Below are 20,354 nucleotides of genomic sequence, written 5' to 3' on the forward strand. Positions count from 1 at the left end.
TGTTTACAACCCACATTTTACAATTATGGAAATTGTGGCTCTGGGCGGTGGTGTCTTTCCCAAGGTGACACATCTAGTGGAGGGCAGAACCGAGAACTACAGCTCGAACCCAGATCCTAGCTCTCCATCCTTCATGGCCCACACCTGGCTTGCTCTGCTTTCCCAGCCCAAAGTACCACAAAACTTTGTAGTTTATGACCTCTATTACAGCAAAAAAGGGACATTAGAAGTGGCAACACAACACCAGCCAAGCACTTAACTCCTGTGACCCACCCCCTTCTCAAGGGGAGTGGGGTGAGGGGGGCAGGCAGTGCCAAGGTCCGCTCACTGCAAAGACCCACCTTCATAACCCCAGGCTTCAGCCCCTCCTCACCCTCACGTTGCCCGGTCTCTCTCCATTTCTACACGGGGAAGACTCTTCCATTTCTAGTCAAAGGACAAGGTCGAGGAACACGCAGCCTAACAGAGCATGTTTGGTTTCAGTGGGTCTTTTTTTTAAACTTTTTTATTTAAATAAGGAGAATTCTTTCATATGGAAAGAGCTAGTACAATCACATATTTGAAAGGAGAAACAACAGGTACTGAACCGGAGGGAAGGGTGAAGGAGGAGGGTGCCACCATGGCCTGGTGAATCCAGGGTTCCATTTTCCCATCTAAGGTAAAAGCTCCCCCAAACCACGTAGAAACAAGCTGCACGTTACACCTTTTAGCCATCGTCTGCCCTTTCAAATATCTGGTCTACATGAAAAGACAAAGATAGGAAAGGCCAAAATAAGATCAAAAAGAAACAAAAACAAAAAACACAACCCTCTCAACAAAAAAACCCCAACGCTTTTTACTATGCAAGGCATGAGGTTGAAAGCTTGGTGTGCAGGACCCCCTTTTCACCATGGAAGGAGGTCATCCACAGAGAGCCTCAGCAGAGAGTTCCGCTCTGAGGCTTTGTAACATGCTGAAGGCAGGGCCTCAAGGACACTGCTGCCTCTTGGAGGTCACCTAACTGGGGTGGAGAAATGGTGAACGCAGGTTGGATGCGCCTGGAAGATCACTGGCCAGATATGCACTGGTGGTCCCGGTGGAGGGCACGGCTGGACGACAGCGTCCAATGCCAACACTGAGCCGCTCCTGTCCTGGTGATGTCTTAGGTCCGGTTCACTTTTCAAACTGGAAGAGCCAGCTTTCTGAAGTCTGCATTTCCCAGTCATCACAGAACAGTACTAAGTTTAAGTACCCTAGTGTCCTTGGTGCTTGAAGGCCATTTCCAACAGACCTTCTAACCCAGGCTAGCTCTGCAAGAAGAAAAATGGGACAAATACAGATTTGAGAGGTAACATGCAGCTACTCGACGAAGGGAAACCACACAGGAGGGAGGGGGCTTCAGCCGCTGACCCCATGCTGCCTCAGCGGGCCAGTTCTGAGACCATGCCTGTGAGTGCACACTCTGAGCCTCCACAGCCCTTGGCAAACCTCGTCAACCGTCCAGAAGGCAGATCTACAAGACAGGAGGGTGAGAGCAGAGCTGGACAGAACTGATGTCAATATGTAACAAGACACCCCAGTGTCCCCAGAAGTTGCTGCAATGACCATGGCTTTGGAACCGGACCGACCCATTTTTCTGGGTAATAGTCATTCTTTAGTTTTCTCCCTGAAGGAACCTGGAGCCCAAAGTGTAGGAATTCCAAGTTTGAAAACAGTAACATTGATTCAAAACGGGAAACAAAAACCAGACCAAATACAGCTGGCAAAGAAGCCTTCAGGGGGTGGATGAGGCCGCGTGGGTACTCGAGCTCACGCTCTTGGGTTTTACCCATAGAGGAACTGATGCTGGACGACACACCGTGCTACAGGGTCACTGGCTGCCGAGGAACAGGATGCATCATCAGCGGCCAGGGTGGAGCAGCCAGCATGGGAAAGCAGGGGAATCTGAGCAGCTGAAGGCCAAGTGAGAGGGCTCTGACCCCTGACCCTGCCCAGGAGCAGAAAACTGTTGAGTTCTAGTGTTTACGTGTTCGCGCTAGTCGACCCAAGGCTTTCTGGAGAGGCCTCTGTGTGGATTTGCACTCTGAGGATGGAGATGTGAAGGCAAAATACGACCCCAAGTCCCATTACCTGGAGATTGGCTCTAAAACCACATGAAAGGAGACAGATTGCCCCCCAAAACATCTCTGCATTAATTACTGCATTTCATCAGACCAAGGAAGGGATGGGGTGCTGGGCGGGCCCAGGGCCCGCCCTCTGCCTCCAGAATTCAATGTAAAATCTGTGTCTCATCCAGAAAGAGGCTGCAGCTTGGGCACACGAAGGTGGTAAACGCACTGAACCTCACATGCAATTTTCCTGGCCTTTCCTGCACAGAATAATTCAGACATTATATATAAATAGAGCAGTGAAACATTTACTTCTTTTTCCACCTAGACCTACGACATCAATACATATAAATAAATTCTAGTGTTCTGTTTTTACTGGGGGTGGGGGGGACACAGGAGTAGGTAGAGAAAAGGGCTGGGGAACAGGTGACCCTTTCATTTTTTTCCTCAAACAGGAAGCACTGTCACTCTGAGGGCAGGTCCCCTGAGAGGACACCTCTTAACGAGTTTGTAACAGTGTGCAGGCCTGTCCTGCTGCATTTCGAGACGAGAAAGCCTTTTTTCCTTTGACAATGTGCACTGGAATCAGGTGTGAGGGGTCTGGCCACGTTTGTTTGTGAGGGCGAGGCCCCTGAAGGGGCCACGGGAGGGGAGGGGAGCCCTGTCTCAGTGGGGACAGTAGCCAGGCGTTTGCGGGGGAAGGGAGAAAAGGGAAGGTGAGCGCACAGGGAGCTCCGTCCAGTGGCAGCCCTGCAAGAAAGGACTTCAGAGTAAAAACTCCGGGATGAAGGAGAAGAAAAAACAAAATAACACACCAGTGAGAAGTAAGGTCTGAGAGTGGAGGCAAGGAGGGGAGTGCTGGACACCACTGATTAAACGTTGAAACCCTGCACCTTTTGCCAGAAGCCTGTTGTTCCCACACTTCCTTAAAGCAGCGAAGAGCATCGAGTGCCTACAATGGTTCCTAAGGCCCTTCTTTCCCAGCGTTCCGCACCAAACAGAGCCTCGAGTCTCAGCCCAAGTAGCCATCACCACCTGGGGCAACGCTGCAGGCGGACCCTGCGGGCCATGCCATCTCCCTGCTTCCCATCCTCCAAGCCAAGTCTTCCCCAGACCTGCCAGCAACAGCAGGTTGACGAGCGCTTAGTTCTCTCAAGAGCATAGGCAAAACTTCAAATTTCCCCTCACCTTTCCTTGGAATTTAGGATGATTTCCTTCTAGTTCTTACTTTAAAATCAGAGACTTAGCATAAAATGCCTCCACATTTGGACAGCAATAGCTCTGCACACGTTAACAGGCTAGGCGGGCTGTTTTGGCAGCATTGCCAGCCCTGCACTCGCCCACCTCCCCTTGGGCCCTGCTCTGGCCTCTGGAAAGACTGGAGACCCCACTGCCCCGCTCAGGCCTATCCGGCCCCATAGCCTGCGCCTACAGCTGGGAGGAGAGAAAGGGAGAGAAGCAAGCCCTCCCGCCTCCTCCCAGAGCTCAGGCTGCGGCTACAGCCCCAACCACACCTGTCACCTCCTGTGACAATGGTCCAGGCGCCTGTCGCCACAGAGGACAGCAGGGTTTCCAGTGCTGAGCTGCAGGAGAGGTGGATGGACAGAGGACCCAGAGAGACAAGGCAGCTCGGAGGAGAGGGAGCACGAGAAGACATCAGGCCCTGTGGGTGCAGCAGGCACTGATGGGGGGCAGGGGGTGGGTGGTGCTGTCAGCTCACACCACCCCGGTCAAGACGGGACATACCACTGCCTTTTATTTTCATGATTCACCTCAGGTTCCCAGTGGTCAATGTCCCCACCAGCTTTAGGAAGAGTCTGAGATAGAAGTTCTGTGTCATTCTTACGCTAAAAACATCAATGTCAATGGGCTGACCATAAGCTCCCTGTGGTCATCAGCCCAGAGGCTGGAAGCCATTGAAATGCCAGTCCACCTGCCTGCTCCCCACCCCCCACAACTCACCGCTTCCTGAGCTCAGGAGCAGTGTCTGAAACCACTTCTTTCTACGAGTAACCAGCAGAGAGAGAGCAGAAGAGGTGTGCTCCCAAGCATCACCCCTGTGGGTACCGCAGCGACCTACCACATCGAGCAGGGGAGATGACAGCAAACTACTGCGATAGGAGGCGGCCAGCGAGAGGGTGGCAAAGGACAGACAAAGTCCAGCTATACAAAGCTTGTGTCTTTGTTTTCTTTTCCTTTCTCTTCTGTAAAAACCTGTAGCTGCTTTTTAAAACAAAAAGCCTCAAACTAAAACGGCCCTGCTGCCAGACCACGGTGCCCGGGGACAGGAGGCGGGGAGGGGAAGAAGCGGGGGAGGGCGGGGTTAGTCTGCATGGCATGACGCTCGGTCACTCCACGCTTGGTCACTCCGCGGTCGTGATGGAAAGGAGATGGGAATGGAGTCATTTGCTTGTTCGTTTCGTATTAAAGCAAGCAGGTCAATGCCAGAGATCCACGGGTACAAGCCGGTTGGATAACGGAGCTTTCGGGAGTGGAGGAGAGAAGGGAGATCTCGAAGTCCGGGCCAGGCAGGTGGACAGGGGATCCCCCTGCGAGACTCCCCAGCATCAGGCGGTGGTGAGGCCAAGGGCAGAGTCCTCCCGGGCAGGCCGGGCACAGCCCCTCAGGCCTTGCTCTCCTCCACCTTGACCGCCCGGGGCTTGATCGCTCCAGTTCGCTTCAGCGGGGAAGCGGCTGAGGGTGGCTCCTGCAGCTTCACGGCTCCCAGGCCGGGCTTTTCATCCACTCGCTGCTTTGCCTTTGGACAGATAGACGGAGACAGAGGAAGTCAGCCTTGCGCGGACATACCTGCCAGGACCCATGGCCCCACCACCTGCTTCCTGCTCCTGCGTCAGAGGAAAGCTACCCTAAGAAGCCCATCTTCCAGTCAAGGACCAAGACTCAGAAGTGCCTCTCCTGGGCAGGACCCTGGCCTGAGAAGGTTCTGCTCCCTCCCAGGGCGCTGAGTGAGTGATTCGGAGAGGCAGGAGGCCCAGGTCCCGGGGAAGCATCTGTGCCGCCCAGGGGCCTCTGCAGGAGTGGCCCACCCAAGGCCACCCCAGGGACCTTCTCAAATCAGTGCACCCCAGCCCGTGCTGCAGGGGCATGGGGCCTCTCGTCCAACTCGGCCTCCCAGATCCTCAACCCTCCCGACTCCCATTTTGTGGGAGCCTTTCCTCAAGCCCCTAATGTGACCTCCAGAGTCACAGCCAGGGCCCCCTTACGCTGCAACTCTGCACAGTGAGGGGTGTCACCGAGTGAGCAGCCTGGTTCTGCCCCTCACACGGTGCTGTGAGTTCTCAAGAAATCTTTAGAAGCTAAGGCCTAGCAACTCAGAGAGTGACCCTTGGGGAACTGAGTTAGGAGAAGTGAACTGAACAACAGAGCCTCTACCTCCACCAGCCGGGAAGGCTGTCTCGCTAACATCCCACACCTGACTTGTCTGAGCTCTGGAGCCTGGTCACATTTTAGAGGAGTGAAGAGATCGTGCCGAAGGCAAAGATGCTGAGCCAGCCCTCTTGTTATAAACGGGAGAATGTCAATCCGTCTGGACCCCACCCGGCCAAGACAAGGACAAGACACAGCACTTACTAGGCCGGCACGCACAGGCACACACGCCAGGCGCATACGCGCCCGCATACCCCCGGCTTCTAGAGCTGACCCCCGGGCCTAACCGGGTCCCAGCGCCTTCACAGCCCAATTGCTACGGAGGGAGAGTCCCCCTTCCGGCGTCACCTCCTCTGAGGAATCCGCATCCTCCCTTCTCAGCAGGACAAGGAAGGATCCAGACGCCCGGCAAAAGGAGAAGCGCCTTCTCCAGGAGGGACACGGGCTCCCGGCGCCCACTCTCTAAGCACCAGGGCATGTCTCTTTCTAAGAGGAGCACGCAAACGGGCTGGACAGTCCCTCCTCTTTTGGCACTTGGAGACGGGCCTAAGCGTCCAGGGCTGGAGGGTCTGGAAAGCCATCTTCTACCTGTTGAACGTAGTGTCCCTGCACAGAGCCCATGTTAACTGCTGATCCAGAGGGCTTCCCACTGGGGCTAGCAGAGCTAGGCCTGAAAAAACCAAAGGAGGGGGTGAGAACACACGCGTCACCACGGAAACGGAGTCAAGCCTCCATCGGAGGATACAGACCCAGACAGCCAGAGCACGGGGGGCGAGGGTGTCGCCACGGGGCCCTGGCACCTCCAACCCAGTTCACAGGATGCACCTGAGAGGCGGTGGCCAGGTCCCCACCATGGGCAGACACCGACCAAAGGACAGACAGTCACCAACCGTCTCTCAGGTTTGGAGGCTCTGGACCAACTTGATGCTCCAGACAAAAGGGCTGTAAGACCTGACACATGAAGGGATTCCCTGGTGGTCCAGTGGTCAGGACTCTGCTTTTCACTGCCATGGATCTGGGTTCAATCCTTGGTCAGGGAATTAAGATCCCACAAGCCGAGTGCCATGGCAGATACATATGTGTATGTATAATTGATGAAATAAATAAAAAATAAAAATGAGCTTAAACTCCAATAGGAGTTTAGACTTTAAAAAGAAGGGAACTCCTTGGTGATCCAGAGGTTAGGACTAGGTGCTCACACTGTTGGGGCCCAGGTTCGACCCCTGGCTGGGGAACTAAGATCCTGCGAGCTACACAGCGTGCCCCCCGCCCCCCAAAAGCCTGATACATGCGCTGTGCCAAGCATCCTTCCAGTCTTCATTTGGGAAGTGAAGGGCAGTAAGTAGCAAAGAATAATACCAAAAGTAATAAAAATGTAAATCACCTTTCTACATGTGTTCCACTGACAGACAACTAGCTCCAAGGATGTTAATTAATCAGGTGCTGTGTGGAAAAAAGGGCCTCCCTGGTGGCTCAGTGGTAAAGAATCTACCTGCCAACGCAGGAGATGCGGCCTCGATCCCTACGTAGGGATCATCCCTTGGAGAAGGAAATAGCAACCCACTCCAGTATTCTTGCCTAGGAAATCCCATGGACAGAGGAACCTGGTGGGCTATAGGCCATGGGGCCACAGAGTCGGACACCACTTAGTGACTAAAAAACATGTGTAAAAGGATTCTGTGGTCAAAGGTCATAAGAAGAGCTCAACAAGACCCCCTGAGGGCTGGAGGAATGCAGGCTCTCTGCTGAGGTGCACCCTGACTCCCCAGCAAGCCCTCCTGGGCTCACCCCCGCCGGAAATATCTGGTCAAGGAACCCTTCTTTGACAGGGCATGAATCTGAAGCCCTGTCTCCAGAAAACGTGGGCAACACTGCACTGTAAACCACTCCCATTCTCCCAACCCCACTAAGACACCAACAAAGGCTACCAGCTACGCTTTGTCTTTTCTAAGCGTTCTCCCAAAAACAAAGCTGCTGCAGCCGTGCCGACAGTGAATGGACACAAGCGACTCTGGTTACGTGAGCGTGCCTTTTCCGGGTCTGCCTCCAAGGAAGGCTCTCCAATCAGACGGGGATAAAACCTGCCTGTGGCAGCAGGGGAATCTGTGCCTGAAGCTTCCTTTTTTCTACCCAAACTCATTGTTTGCTGCTGCTGCCCATACATACTTTTTACAGGTCTGTATGAAAAATATGCCTGTTTTGGCCTGTATGAAAAATATGCTTGAAAACAACAAACAGGAAAAAAGTCAAGCCAAGAGAGTGAAAATAAGAACAGGAAAGATAATGAATCAGGGGGCAATTGACAAAAACCCCTTTCTCAGGAACTGCATCTTGAAAAGGACTGACGTGAAGGAGGGCGACCGGCCTCCACGCCCCGGGTCGAGGGGGCAGGCGGCTGGCTGTGTGGGGGGTGAGCTCAGCCACAGCTACGCAGTCACCTCGCACAGGCCCTGCAGGTCACACACACCTGTGTTCCTCACGGGCAAACAGGAGGGAATTCCAGGAACCTTCCACGGTTAACAAGAGTTGACTGTGCCAACCCTTGGGCCAGACCCTAGAGTGTGGGGCCTTCCCAGCCGGTGCAAAAGCTGTCAGAACTGGACGCTAACATACTAAGAACTGCTGACCCTTGAACAACTGCACGGGGTCCACTTACACACACATTTTTTTCAATATACACGTACTACACAACCCACAGTGGGCTGAATCCTCAAATAGGGAACCGTGGGCATGAACGGCTGTGAAGGTATACTTGATTCTCAACCGCGTGGAGGGTTAGCACCCCTACCCCCTGTATCGTTCAAGGGTCAGCCATAACTCAGCCCATGGCTCACACACACCAAGCCCCCTCTGAATCCAGCAAGCGACCTGGAACACTTACTAGAGGTGGAGGCAGATCCAGAGGAGGTCCACTCATGCCTGTGAGCCCAGAGCAGCAAGCCCTGGTGGGTCAGAAGCCCATGGGGACACGTGGCCCCAGGAGAGGAATCCCCGCTCCAGAGTGTGCACCCCCCATGCCAGTGAGTCTTTTACGAAGAATCTGGTGAGAAGGCTGCCAGTAGCCAGGGTCGGGCCTAATGTTATCGTAACATCAACCTTTCCTTTCCCTATTTCTCCACAAAGTTCTCTGGCATCAGAACAGTTTATGATAATGATTAAAAGCAGAACCAGCCCCGAGTCTCCTGCATCCCCGCACTGCAGCTTCCTGGTGACAGGTGGGCTGACAAAGGCGACCCCACCTCAGCGCCCTGCTCTCCCGGGGCCCATGGCTGCACCTTGCGGGCTCACTGTGAGCGCCCAACCCCAGGATGGGCTTTACCTGTAGGCCTGTGGTGACGGCACGGAGCCTCCTGAAGGAACATTCTGTTTACTGTCGGCAAAGTGGAAGCCCTTCATCTCCATCTGAGAGGACTAGAGATACCGGGAAGGGAAGCAACAGAGTCACAGGAGGGCCCTGGGGACAGCTGCCCCCACACCACCACCCTGGGCAGAGCTGGGGCTGCAGGGTCGGGGTGGTGGTACCATGAGATGGGGAGGATGGACTGCGCACCATCCCGAGGCCACCCTGTGTGGAACCCTGGAGCTGGCAAGGGCTTTGGCCCCCAGACCTCAGCAGCAGCCCCATAAGGCCCTCCTGATCCACGCACCCAGGCCTGTCTATGCTGTTAGTGACAGGTGAGCAAGGAGCTCCTGCCTTGGGACCGAGAGGACTTGGCAGAGAGCAGGAAGCCAGCCGTCTGGTGAGGCCCAGAGCCTCCACGCTGTACAACAGCTATGGCTCCTGACTTACCAGGAGGGACCCCCAAGGCCAGGACTACCCTGCCCCTCATCCCAGGATCACAGCAAGACGGAGTGAGCCTCACCTCTCTGCTGGTGTTGAGGACCGAAGGCTGGGACCCGGGGGCAAGGATCCTGCGGGGGGCCCCGACTGAGAGGCTCTGCGCCTGGGGCAGCTGGATGGACTGTGGCAGGAGCAGGGGCTGCTGCCCGGAGCCGTACCGGGGCAGAGGCAGCTGGGAGCCAGGCAGGGGCATCGTCAGCTGCCGGACAAGGGGCATAGTTAGGAGGATGGCACGCACGTCCGAGAGCAAGCCCGTGTTGCACTCCAGGGTCTCTCATTCCAGACGAGGAACCAAGGCCCTCCCCCAGCAGGAGAGATTCTTGACAGACCACAGCAGAAATCAACCTAATTTTACACTCTAGGGAGAGCAGGAGAAAAGAACCACAGGCTGGCTGCGGGGGTCAAGGGGAGGGAGAGAAAGGTCAGTGAGGCCCAGAGACCTCCTCCTAAGTAGTGACCCAGCGAATCCCCCAGAGAGGAGAGCGGGAGAGCAAGGGTATCTTTGTGTCCCCTTTTGTGGCACAAAAAGGCAGGAGTCCTTTATGCTTTGCCTCCAAAGGGTCTGGAAAACAACCAGGGTCTGGGGCTTAGGGTTCCCAGCATCTTTGGATCCTTCTGAAGCCTGTTATGACAGGATGAGTCGGGGACCACCAGGCCCAAGGGAATGCTCCTAAAGGCTGGAACGAGGTGTGAGAGAGCAGGGAGGTGGGTCAGGAGACCCTCAGGAGCGGGGTCTGGGGGTCACCACATGTCGTCTCTCAGTCACGTTCCTCTTCATCTCCCTGCTATTGAGTCCACAGTGGAGGGTCAGAAGGATCTACTGGAATCGCATCACTGAGACGAGTGGCAGTCACACGTACCCTGTGTAGAGCCCTGATTGGGGTGAGGGTGGGAGCAGGGTAGACAGGGCGAGAAAGGCCCAGACTCTGAATACTTCTCAGAGGTATAGCTGACGGAATGGGCTTAAGCATCAATAGGGGATTGGGGGGAACAGGAACCCAAAGATGACCCTGCTGGACATGAAGTTTGTTTCCCTTAAGTTTGAGATACTGTGAGTTCTGAGCAGAAATGGCAGGCAGCTCACTGGGTCTGAGTTCAAGTCCAAGAGACAGGTCTGGACTGAAGACAGAACCAGGGCGAGCTGAGCTGGGATGAGGCTCAGAAGCACAGGTCTAGACAGAGCCCAGGAGGCACAGTGACTTACTGCCAGGGGAGGCGAGGAGGAAACGGCAGAGGAGACGGAGGAGGAGGGCCTCAGGGAGGGCAGAGAACTAGGGGCAGCGTCCCCACGGCCCAGCGAGCCTGACCCCTAGGTCAGATGCTACTGACCGGGCAGGAGAAGGAGGATGAAGAAGGTTAGGCTCAGTAATGTGGAGTGGGCTAATGTCCTTAAAGGGTTTCCTTTTTTAGAAGAAAGAGGAAGACAGGTTTGCCTGGGGATGCGGCCGCAGGGTGGAAGACCCTCACGGCCGAGGGTGGCAGGCGCTAACGCGTGCTAGGGCAGCACCCAGGTGGGTGAGGACGGCTGCCGCCCTTGCCCCAGGGCTCCTCCTGGCCTTCAGAACCGTGGTTCTGGGAGCTTGTAGATGGTCTCTTCCTGGTTACGACTCACATTTCTTTGTGGACATAAGAGGCACCATCAAGGTGGGGGAGAAGGCAATAAAGAGGCGAGGCACCAAGACCACCGGGAACTGTGCGTCCAGGGAGGCTGTGCCTCGGGTGGGGAGGGCCCTGTGTGAGTGCAGGGGGCTGTCTGGAGAGATCTGTATTCAGTCTGAATCCAGCCAACGGGAACTGTGTGTGCAGGGGGCTGTGTGTTGGGTGGGGAGGACCCTGTGTCTGTGAAGGGCCTCTATTTAGCCTGAATCCATCCACATGCAGAGACAGGCCAGGGTTTAACCTGGGTGAGCACAGAGGTGGGGGTGGGAAGCTGAGTACAAACGACAAGGAGGGGGGAATTCCCCGGTGGTCCAGTGGTTAGGACCCCACACTTCCACTGCAGACTACACAGGTTCAGAGAACTAAGATCCTACAAGCCATGGTGCACCCCATCCCTCAAGGAGTAGGGAAGTAGGAGGCAGTGTTAAAAAGTGATTGGAAGTAGTTGGTCACTAGAGGGAGGGGGTGAAAAAATTCAAGGTGGTGACCGGGTAGGACCCTTAAGCCCGAGAGGTGCAGCTGTGGGCAGGGACTAGTCCAGACCCTGGACTGGTGAGCAGAGCCCCGGGGGTGAGGAGGCTGCGGGAGGGTCATCCACAGAGATGTCCGCCCTGCTGAGAACCACACGGGAGTGGAGCTGAAGACTGATCCGGGGGCCAAAGGAAGGGAGTGACCCTCAGAACAGTCTAATGGTGCCCAGGGGCCAGGAGGACGTGGAACCAGAGATCCTGTCGCCTGGCGCTTGCAGCATATGGTGGGTGGGGGTAGGGCCAGGGTTAGAGCGTCTAGAAGCATAAGTGAGCACAAGAGAGGACACTCAGCACCCCTGAGCCCGGGTAGGGGGAGAGGCTGCAGGAGAAGCCAGGTCTCGGGGCTATTCATGGTGGGTGGAGGAGCCGGCCCGGGCCTGAGCCCAGGCACCAGTCACAGCAGCCACAAGCCACACGGAAGCCAGGGCGCGTCAAGAGGCAGATACAGGGGAAGATGGTCATGAAGAAAAGAGATCTGGGGCCTGGAAGCAGGCATGACTGAATTCCTGACCTGCGGGAGCTGGGAGTCCAACATCTGGGAGGCGCCAAGCCCAGCCGCCTGGCTGAGCGGGCCCTCGTAGACCAGGGCCTGGCTCCCACTCATGGGCTGGTAGGGCGAGCCGGACTGGGGCTTCACCATCTCCAGGGGCTGCATGCCTGGGAACGCCGAGTAGGGGGCCTTCAAGGCTGTGCCTCCGGAGAGGATCATGGTGCTGGGCGGTGACAGGCTGGGGTGCATGTACACCTGAGACCTGCGAAAGCCAGACAGACAGTCAGGTCAGGCACGCGGCTGGGCCGGCTGCACCAGCTGGTTCACCTCAGACCCCAGGGCGCTTGCTCCCACGCGGGCTCTTGGCTCAGCCCCAGGGTTTCTGACTCAGAAGCCTGGGATGGGGCCTGAGAACCTGCATTTACAACAAGCTCCTAGACGCTGCTGCTGCTGCTAGTCTAGGGACCCCAGTTTGAACATCGCCGTATTAAGCAGATGTACAGGCTGTGTGAGACACAGGAAAACCTGTGTGATGCCAAAAGCACAGAACAGACATGCTGAGCGCGCGGGCTGGAGGCAACGAGGAGGGAGAGCAGGGAGGGAGCAGGAGGACTCGGGGACAAAAGACAAGGCTGGGCCCACGGCCTCTCCCACGGCACAGCTCACTCCCCAACTCCCAGCCTGCTCGGACATGCGCACAGCAACCGGTGGCCAAGGGACCAGCCCCACCTAGGCATCTCACCTGAAGGGCTGTAAGGAGCTGAAGATCTCCTGAGACTGGGAGACGGGCAGCCCGCCCCTCAGTCCCAGCTGGGCTTGAGCTTGTAGAGACGTGTGAAGGGAAATTGGGATTTGCTGGGCAGCGGCAGCCTGCAGACAGGAGGCGGGTGGTCACTGCCCTGCCCTGCAAGCTGCTTCTCACAGCCCGCCACCAGCACCCCCACCCCGGTCCTTCTCCCTGGGGCAGCCAACACCGCCCTCAACGTGAACTCAACACAGCCTGCCTGTGCTTCCTTCCTTCTCGGGAGCGAGCAAAGAACTGGCAGCAACCCCAAACCAGCACAACCATCCCTACGCTAGACCCTGCACAGCGGGACGAACGAGCCCGAGCTCCACGACCAACAGAGGCAAGTTCAGAAACCAAATAGTGGCTGGAAAAGGCCACGGACAGAGAAATACGTGCGGTATGACCCGGTTACGAGACCTTGCAGAACCAAACGACATCATGTTAAGAATACGCTCTGAAAAGACCAGGACGGGCCATGTCCTCTGCCCCTGGGGCGGCGCTTTGCCCTGGTTTCTGCAGGCACAGGACCCCCCGTGGAAGGCCCAGCACCAGCTTCAGGAGGACACTCCCACACGCGGCCCCTGGCAGCACAGCAGTGTGCCCACTGTGCATGAACACAGACACCTGCTCACTTCTACAACTACCTCTTTCTAACGCATCCATGCCTGGGAGTCTAGGCCTTTCTTCTCTTCATCAGAAGGATACCTGATTACCAAAGAGAATTCCATTTCAGTGAATTCCCCGGCTAGGGTGCAGGAAGGAGAGCGTCAGGAAAGGAAAGCTAAGTGGTCCAGAGCACTCGGCTCTGTCCCTCCTCCTCGGCTCTCACGTGCTCACTCAGTAAACAATGCCTGGCTGCTGTAACGTGAGGGTGCAGAACACGAGACAGGCCGTGAACGGGCACGTGAAGCAGCCAATCACGCCCCGTGCTGCGCCCTCCCCCATGCCCCTGGGTCGCCTGTCTCGCCGGCATCACCTGTTGGAAACTCTGCTGCTGAGGTATGGTCTGAGGAACCAGTCGGGGCTGACTTGCAAACACATGGCCATCCAGGTAGAGAGGTGGCAGGTGGCTGCCTGGAAACAGAATTCGAGGCAGGGGAACAGGATCAAGTCTCACTGTCCCAGAAGGTCCCGCGAAGCAGTGGGGGAGGGAACGTGGCAGAGCTGGCCCTGGGCGCCTGTGCAGCCTGGGGAAGGGGCCACTGCAGCCGGCCTCCCTTCTCGCCCACCGCCCCGCACACCCAGGAAGGGCTCGGTCGTAAAGGAGGCTGCCATGGTCTCTCAGTCTCGTTCCTCTTCATCTCCCTGCTATTGAGTCCACAGTGGAGGGTCAGAAGGATCTATTGGAATCGCATCACTGAGACGCTGGCAGCTGGGCCCCCTGAATCCCCACAGGCTCCTTCGGGCACTGACGCTGTGACAAGGACAGCAACAACTGGGGTAAAACTGGCTCCCACTTATTGAGGCTCAGCTGATACAAAACCCTTCCCAGGTATGAGCTCATCTCATCAGCATGGTGACCCCACACCTGGCCATCATGACCCTGTGCTATTTCACAGAGGAGGGGGAAAGGCTCAGACAGCTGTTCCTGTGACAGTCTCTCTGCTGGGGCCTCTCTCCAGGAGGTGAGAGAGCCCTGCCGAGGTCACAGAGTCCTGTCGCCTCCCAAGGTTGGAAGCCAAGAGCAGCAAGTGCCAGAGACCAGAGCACACAGGAACCCGTGGCCCCCAGCCGGGAACACACTCCTTAGGTCAAGGCGGGGCCGTGCTCAGGGCTACGAACCCTGTGTTTCCCTCGAGGGGATGGAGAAGCATCCCTGAGCTGGACCAGGGGAGAGGTACCTGGAAGGGATGCAGAAGGTGCGACCGAGGCCACGGGCACGGGGGGCATGGAGACGCCGCCAAAGGAGCTATAGCTGACCCCGCTGGAGGCCCCCCCGGAGGATGGGGGCTGCAGGCCTGAGCCAGCGCCTCCTGGCGAGCTCTGCTCCGGCAAGCTGGGCGAGTTTTCCCAAGCCTTGCGCGCAGACTCCATCTTTGGAAGCAAGAAGGTGGGGGGAGATGGAAGTTACCACCCGGAAGGCAGGGGGCGGCACAAAGCTAAGCCCTGGGGTGCGGGGAGGGGGTGTGCTGGAGTGGGGTCTGCTTGCTCTTGCCCCCTCACAAGCTGGGCCCCGAGTTACCTTCAGAGTGAGGTCGGCGGTAGGGAAGGACATGTGGGAGAGGCCGATGGCCCTCTGGATGTGGTGGTCCCGCCGCAGGATGGGGATGCTGGGGGCCAGCCCGGCCTGGAGGGAAGAACACGGTGGGACCCCTGCAGGTGGGGGAGCCACACCCCTCCTGCCTGGACCCAGCCTTCCAGCAGGGCTGCCATGTTTCGGCAACAGAAGCCTGGCTGGCGGCCTGCACGCAGGCCACACTGCACGGCGTGGGGGTCCCAGTTCCTGTCTCAGCCCCTTCCCCCAAACCGTGAAAAGAGGCCCTAGAAATATGGTCAGAAATACAGCGCTAGACCCGCTTCCTGCCGTGCCCACCACCCACCTGCAGGTCACAGGATTTCTGAGAAACTGAAGAGTAAAGAAACTTGTTTATTTACCACAGCATTCTCAAACGTGTGTGACCGTGGAACCGGGAAAGGTTTGAATCACAAAGTGCCAAATACACTAGACCTTAGGAGTGACACCACTCCACTTTAAGTTCACAAAACCAGGGCATGGAACAACTTGCCACGGGCGTGTAACTAGAAACGGCACCAAGACACAAACCGAGCTAGGTGGGAGAAGCATAGACTTACGTTACTGGCCAATGCGTCCTGAAGCTTGACAACTGGATTCCCCGCAGGACCAGAGGCAGAGCCAGGCTGCAAGCTGAAATCAGAGTCCTAGGGGAAAAAAAAGGGGGAATAAAGCCCACAGAAATCACCTTGGCTCACCTTCTGGCAGAGACACACATGAAGTAGACCCATAGCCTCAGCAACTCAAAACACCCAGTATGGGACTTCCCTGGTGGTCCAGGGGCTGAGACTCTGGGATCCCAGTGCAGGGGTCCCGGATTCAGTCCCTGGTCAGGGAATTAGAGCCCATGTGCCACCACGAAGATCAAAGACTCCATGTGATGCAACTAAGACCTAGCACAGCCACAGAAATAAATAAGCAGTATTCACCACGTGAACAGAACAGCCAGCTGTTCCCTGACAGCCCCCAAGCAAGGCGGCCATCCCCTTCTCTGCCTGGCTTCCTGCGTGGTCTGAGAGCCTGCCTGGCATTGGCAGGGAGACGGGACCAGCCCACGCAGCTCTTCACCCACGCTGCCACCCCACAACATCCCTTGGAGTGCTGCCAGCACCTACCACCCTGCTCCTCCAGGAAAGGCCCCTCCTTCCTCTCCAAGCACCAAAAACGGGGGTTGGGGAGGTGGGTATAAGAAACACTTCAAGCCTCACCTTCGGATTGACTCCAAATTCAATGGGTGGCACCGGCAGCACAGAGTCCACGTGAATCTCCACCCCGTTAACAGGGGGAACCACAGCCCCCTGCAGCCGTTCAGCCCCCTCGGAGCCCTTTCTGTTTTTCAGAGAGCGCTCATTGCCAATGGGTCCTGGTCTGTGCTCCTTGCTCTGTCCTGAGCCTTGTTCTGAATCCTTGACAGAAAAGCAAAGAGGCTGAGACACAGAGCCTGGAGTGACCCTGACCTCTAGCTTCCAAGGAACCGAGAGCCGGAAAAGAAAACAAAAGACACCAGCCCTTCTGCCTAGCCTGGCCCCTGAGAGCCAGGCTCCAGGTTACCTTTGGCTCTGACTGCTTTTGAGTCTGCTCCTTGTGGCCATCAGCCTTGGGCTCCAGGCCGGGCCCGCTTGCCTCCTCGGGCTTCAGGGTGCCATATGGAGAGCTGCGCTGCGAGGAGGTCGCTGAGGACTCTCGGGACTCGGCGCTCAGGTCAACACCGCTGTCTCCCTGGCTGCTCTTAAAGCCCTGCTGTGCAGGACACACGGCCAGTCAGCACCTGAGTCCCGCAGAGTGAGACCTGGGGCATGACGTGTCTCCTGGCCCAAGCCCGTGATCTCCGGTACATGTGGGCCCCTGCACTGTAAGCATGGCCAGACGCCGAGGACCCAGGGTGGGTACTCCCTTGCCATCCCCTCTTTCTCCCTCCCACACACCTGAAAGCAAGACTGGAGACCAGCAATGGGCCAGGCTCACTGCCTGGCCAGGGAGAGGCTGGGCGGGAGGCTGTGACGGCCCTGGACTGTGAGCACACGCTTGGTGCCTGGGGGCCACTCACCTCAGCAGAGCCAGGCTCAGCGCTGGTGAAGGCAGTGGCAGCTTTGGTCCAGGAGTCACTGGTCGAGGCCTGAAGCGGGAGGGCTGCCGAGGAGGAAGACAGAGTCAGGACATCAAAGAGGGACGACCAAGCCAGAAACACGACCACAGGCAGCGCACACAAACTCTCCAAGCCACCTCCCTCCTCAGTCTGACACCTTCACTCAACTTCCCAACATCCCCAGAAACATCTCCATAAACGAGGTTCCCGAGATTTCATGGACGATGAGCTCCAGGTAAACACACCAGCAACTTCTCACTCATAGGGATTAGAACTCTGTATCACTACCTCTGCTGTGGTAAAGCTTTTTTCACAAAAGCCAACTATTTATTTCTACAAACTGGCACCTCTCTACAAGTCTTTGAACGAGTCAAGCTGATTATTACTCAACTGTTGTTAGCTCAATCATTCTTAAGAATCCAACAAAAGTCACAGATCCTGTCTGTGTGCACAAAACCTCCCAAGCTCTTTCCCAAGACCCAGGGCCCTTCTGAAGCCATCCACACACCCCTGGTCTGAGCAACCACGAGACACTGCACAAGCCAGGAGGGAAAGCCTTGATAGCCAAGGGCGACCTGGGTTGGTCCGCCCTGCTTGACCAAGCTGGGAGGTACGTGTTTTTGGACATTTACGCTGCAACACCCACCACTCTCACAAAACCAAACTGACTGATACCAAAATTTACTAAAAGGCTATTTTACTTTCAGTCAGAGTTGACAATTTCCCATTATTACATTGAAATGTATTACACTCAAGGTTTTAATCAAGCATGACGACAGGCCGTGTGGTAAAATTAAGAGCATCAGGCTCAGAACCCAGGCTCTTGGGTGTCTGTCACGTGGCTCTGGAAGCCTTGGTTGCTCTGAATAAAGAGCTAGCAATGGTGATCCCACCAGTTCCCGCTGCCAGGCCTGCAGGGCCTTGCCCAGAGCAGGAACTCAAGAACAATCTGCTTATATGGTTTTGTATTTTAAAATGAAAGATTACCAGAAAAATACCACTGGATAGGAAATTCTTTTAACTTCAGGGAAACAGATTTTCTATAAATTAAGGGCCACCCTAGTCTGGTTTCAAGTCTAAGACAGCATTTGGGGAGGAGTTGACAGAAACCTCCTTCTGGCAAGGAAAGGGTGCACAGCACGGATGGGAAAGCTATGGACTCCTGTTCTCCCAAATAGTTGTCTACTGCTCTCCCTCAAGTAAGAAGGAAGGATAACTGACATGGGCAACAGTCAAACCAACTCCTGGGCGACCTCAGCCAGGCGAGGTGGGGCCCACTCCCGTCACTGGATGCAGAATGCTCTGCTCGCCACCACGCTTCAGGCAGGGAGACTCTTACATCTGCTCAGAGGCTGCAGTGGCACGTAGTGCTCAGAAGGCTTTACCGCAGACTCGGCAGAGGAAGCCAGGAGACAGTCAGTGCTGTGCCTATGCTCGTGGCCCCAGGGCAGAATCCTCCCTGAGAAGGGCCCCAAGCCTGGGAGGCGGCCCGAGCCTCGGGGTCCAAACACAAGCTCCTACCCTGGCTGCCGCTCTCCCAGATCTCGGTGCCCAGGCTGCTGCCAGGCACAGGCCCGTCACCCTGCTCCAGGCACAGGTTGTTCTGCTTCTTTGCAAACCGAGGAGGAATTCGAGAGGAGAGACTTCGGCCTTTGACAGGAACCTACGGAGAAGAGGGTGATAGGGTCCAGCCTCGATGGCAGACCTGAAAAATGAGTCCCCCCCGGAAGACGACCGTGGGCTCCAAAACCACACCCGGAAACTGCTCCAGAGATTCACCAACCGTCGGTTAAGACCTCAACCACGCGGGAACTGCAGTGCTGACGACACCACACCTGCAAGTGCCCAGTGGGCTGAGACCTGAGATCACAGTAGGAGCAGGCTGGATTCAGGAGCTGACAGAGGTCTTGCTCAGCCCATTTCAGCTGGTGTCACCAAGGATCAGTTACCCTCTGAGAGCAGGGAAATCACACCATCTACCCCACGGGCACAGCGACAGTGGGCCCTGGGAGGCAGTGCCTGCTTACAAGTATGCCTTTCTTCCTCTCCCAGCCCGGGCCAAATTCAGAACACTCTGCCGCCATAGGCTACAGGTGTCCCTGCGTCACAGCGCGTCCCGTACCTGCACGGCTTGCTCCTTCTTTCTCCTCTCCTCCTCCAGCAGGCGGCGCTGCTTCTTGGTCAGGACCTCAATGAAGCCTTCGCCCACCAGAGAGCCCACCTCACTCTCCTCCCCAGGGCTGGATCCGCAATTTTCAATGATGGCGTCTGAACCAAGATTCACAAGGAAGGGCAATGGTTCCATTTACTGAAAGCTAAGGATAACCAAACCCTACGGACACCTGATAGCTAAGCACTGAGTCAGCTCAAAAGGCCAGGCGCTTAGCTGGCTTGGGCCTCAGCATATTCACCATTACCAGGGTCTAGGAAACCCAGTGAGGATTTCTACACCCTTCTCACAACCCTGCAATGCACTGTTATCTCAAACCAAACAGGTCACAGTTAAGAAAACAGACCTCAGAGACACACACACCTAAGTCCCAGCTCCACTCCTAACCAGCTGTGTGACCCTAGACAAACCACTCAGCTTCTCTGGGGCTCAGCTTCCCATCTTTAAAACAGACGCTGCAGGGCTGTTACAGGAGTGCAGCAGGGCTGTGAGCAACACGAGGGCAGGAATCCCTCCTGTTTTGCTCTTAACCCAGTACGTGCCCAGAACCTAAGATATTCAGTGAAAGGGCAAACTCAGCAACCCATGGTGGTGGCCATGACCCATCCCCCTGCCATTTTGCCTGGATCCTTCTTCCCCTGAAGATGTGAGCTGACACTCACGTCCGTAGTTCAGGTCAAATGGTTTCATGGTCTCTCCCTGCTCGCCTGACCTCTGGGCGGCCAGCTTGGCCTCCTTCTCTGCCTTCTCACAGGAGGCTTCGGTGACGTCAGAGGCAGCATGGGCTGCCCGCTCCAGCGTGTAATGGCCGCTCCCACTGCCGCAGCCAAGACCTCCAGGCAAGGCCTCGTCTGGGGACCTAGAGAGGAAGGAGGATCTCATCAGCTCAGAAGTGGCCCAAGAAGGAGAAACCACATACATGCCTAGCACACAACCAAGCTCAGCCCTCGTCTCCGTCATTTCCTCCTGCTGTCCCCTCGACCCAGCAGAAGGGGTGGCTGGTTACACGCTGTCGCGAGCCCGTGGGGAGGCTGCCCCAGACCACTGCTCCAGCAAAGCACCTGGGAAAGCTGCTCTGTGCTCA

General features: G+C 56.4%; 1 protein-coding gene and 2 non-coding genes across 27 annotated transcripts in view; all 3 read right to left on the reverse strand.

The window, feature by feature from the left end:
* Positions 1 to 487: 487 nt before the first annotated feature.
* The window catches only part of PRRC2B (proline rich coiled-coil 2B), an 84,431-nt gene continuing 64,564 nt past the window's right edge, over positions 488 to 20,354 (reverse strand). For 13 of the 25 annotated variants that reach the window (XM_086324453.1, XM_086324452.1, XM_086324448.1 and 10 more), the window contains 16 exons: positions 19,933 to 20,129; positions 19,223 to 19,368; positions 18,622 to 18,763; positions 17,062 to 17,144; positions 16,566 to 16,754; positions 16,223 to 16,420; positions 15,575 to 15,661; positions 14,964 to 15,068; positions 14,623 to 14,815; positions 13,758 to 13,855; positions 12,737 to 12,864; positions 12,016 to 12,256; positions 9,338 to 9,514; positions 8,794 to 8,885; positions 6,063 to 6,144; positions 488 to 4,845 (listed from right to left, as the gene is read on the reverse strand). In XM_086324453.1, coding sequence (XP_086180579.1) covers positions 4,711 to 4,845; positions 6,063 to 6,144; positions 8,794 to 8,885; positions 9,338 to 9,514; positions 12,016 to 12,256; positions 12,737 to 12,864; positions 13,758 to 13,855; positions 14,623 to 14,815; positions 14,964 to 15,068; positions 15,575 to 15,661; positions 16,223 to 16,420; positions 16,566 to 16,754; positions 17,062 to 17,144; positions 18,622 to 18,763; positions 19,223 to 19,368; positions 19,933 to 20,129 — 2,293 coding nt within the window. In that variant the 3' untranslated portion in view covers positions 488 to 4,710. Of the gene's footprint in view, positions 4,846 to 6,062; positions 6,145 to 8,793; positions 8,886 to 9,337; positions 9,515 to 12,015; positions 12,257 to 12,736; positions 12,865 to 13,425; positions 13,487 to 13,757; positions 13,856 to 14,622; positions 14,816 to 14,963; positions 15,069 to 15,574; positions 15,662 to 16,222; positions 16,421 to 16,565; positions 16,755 to 17,061; positions 17,145 to 18,621; positions 18,764 to 19,222; positions 19,369 to 19,932; positions 20,130 to 20,354 lie in introns of all 25 variants that reach the window. The other 12 variants (XM_086324451.1, XM_086324463.1, XM_086324449.1 and 9 more) reach the window with 6 other exon arrangements.
* LOC147362386 (small nucleolar RNA SNORD62) lies at positions 10,070 to 10,155 on the reverse strand. Its single transcript, XR_015137485.1, has one exon. It is a non-coding gene; the product is annotated as a small nucleolar RNA SNORD62 (small nucleolar RNA).
* On the reverse strand, positions 14,059 to 14,144 carry LOC147362387 (small nucleolar RNA SNORD62). Its single transcript, XR_015137486.1, has one exon. It is a non-coding gene; the product is annotated as a small nucleolar RNA SNORD62 (small nucleolar RNA).

The sequence above is a fragment of the Bos grunniens genome, chromosome 11 (assembly GCF_055505025.1).
Source record: "Bos grunniens cultivar Pamir isolate PY7600 chromosome 11, Bosgru_T2T1.0, whole genome shotgun sequence".
NCBI lineage: Eukaryota > Metazoa > Chordata > Mammalia > Artiodactyla > Bovidae > Bos > Bos grunniens.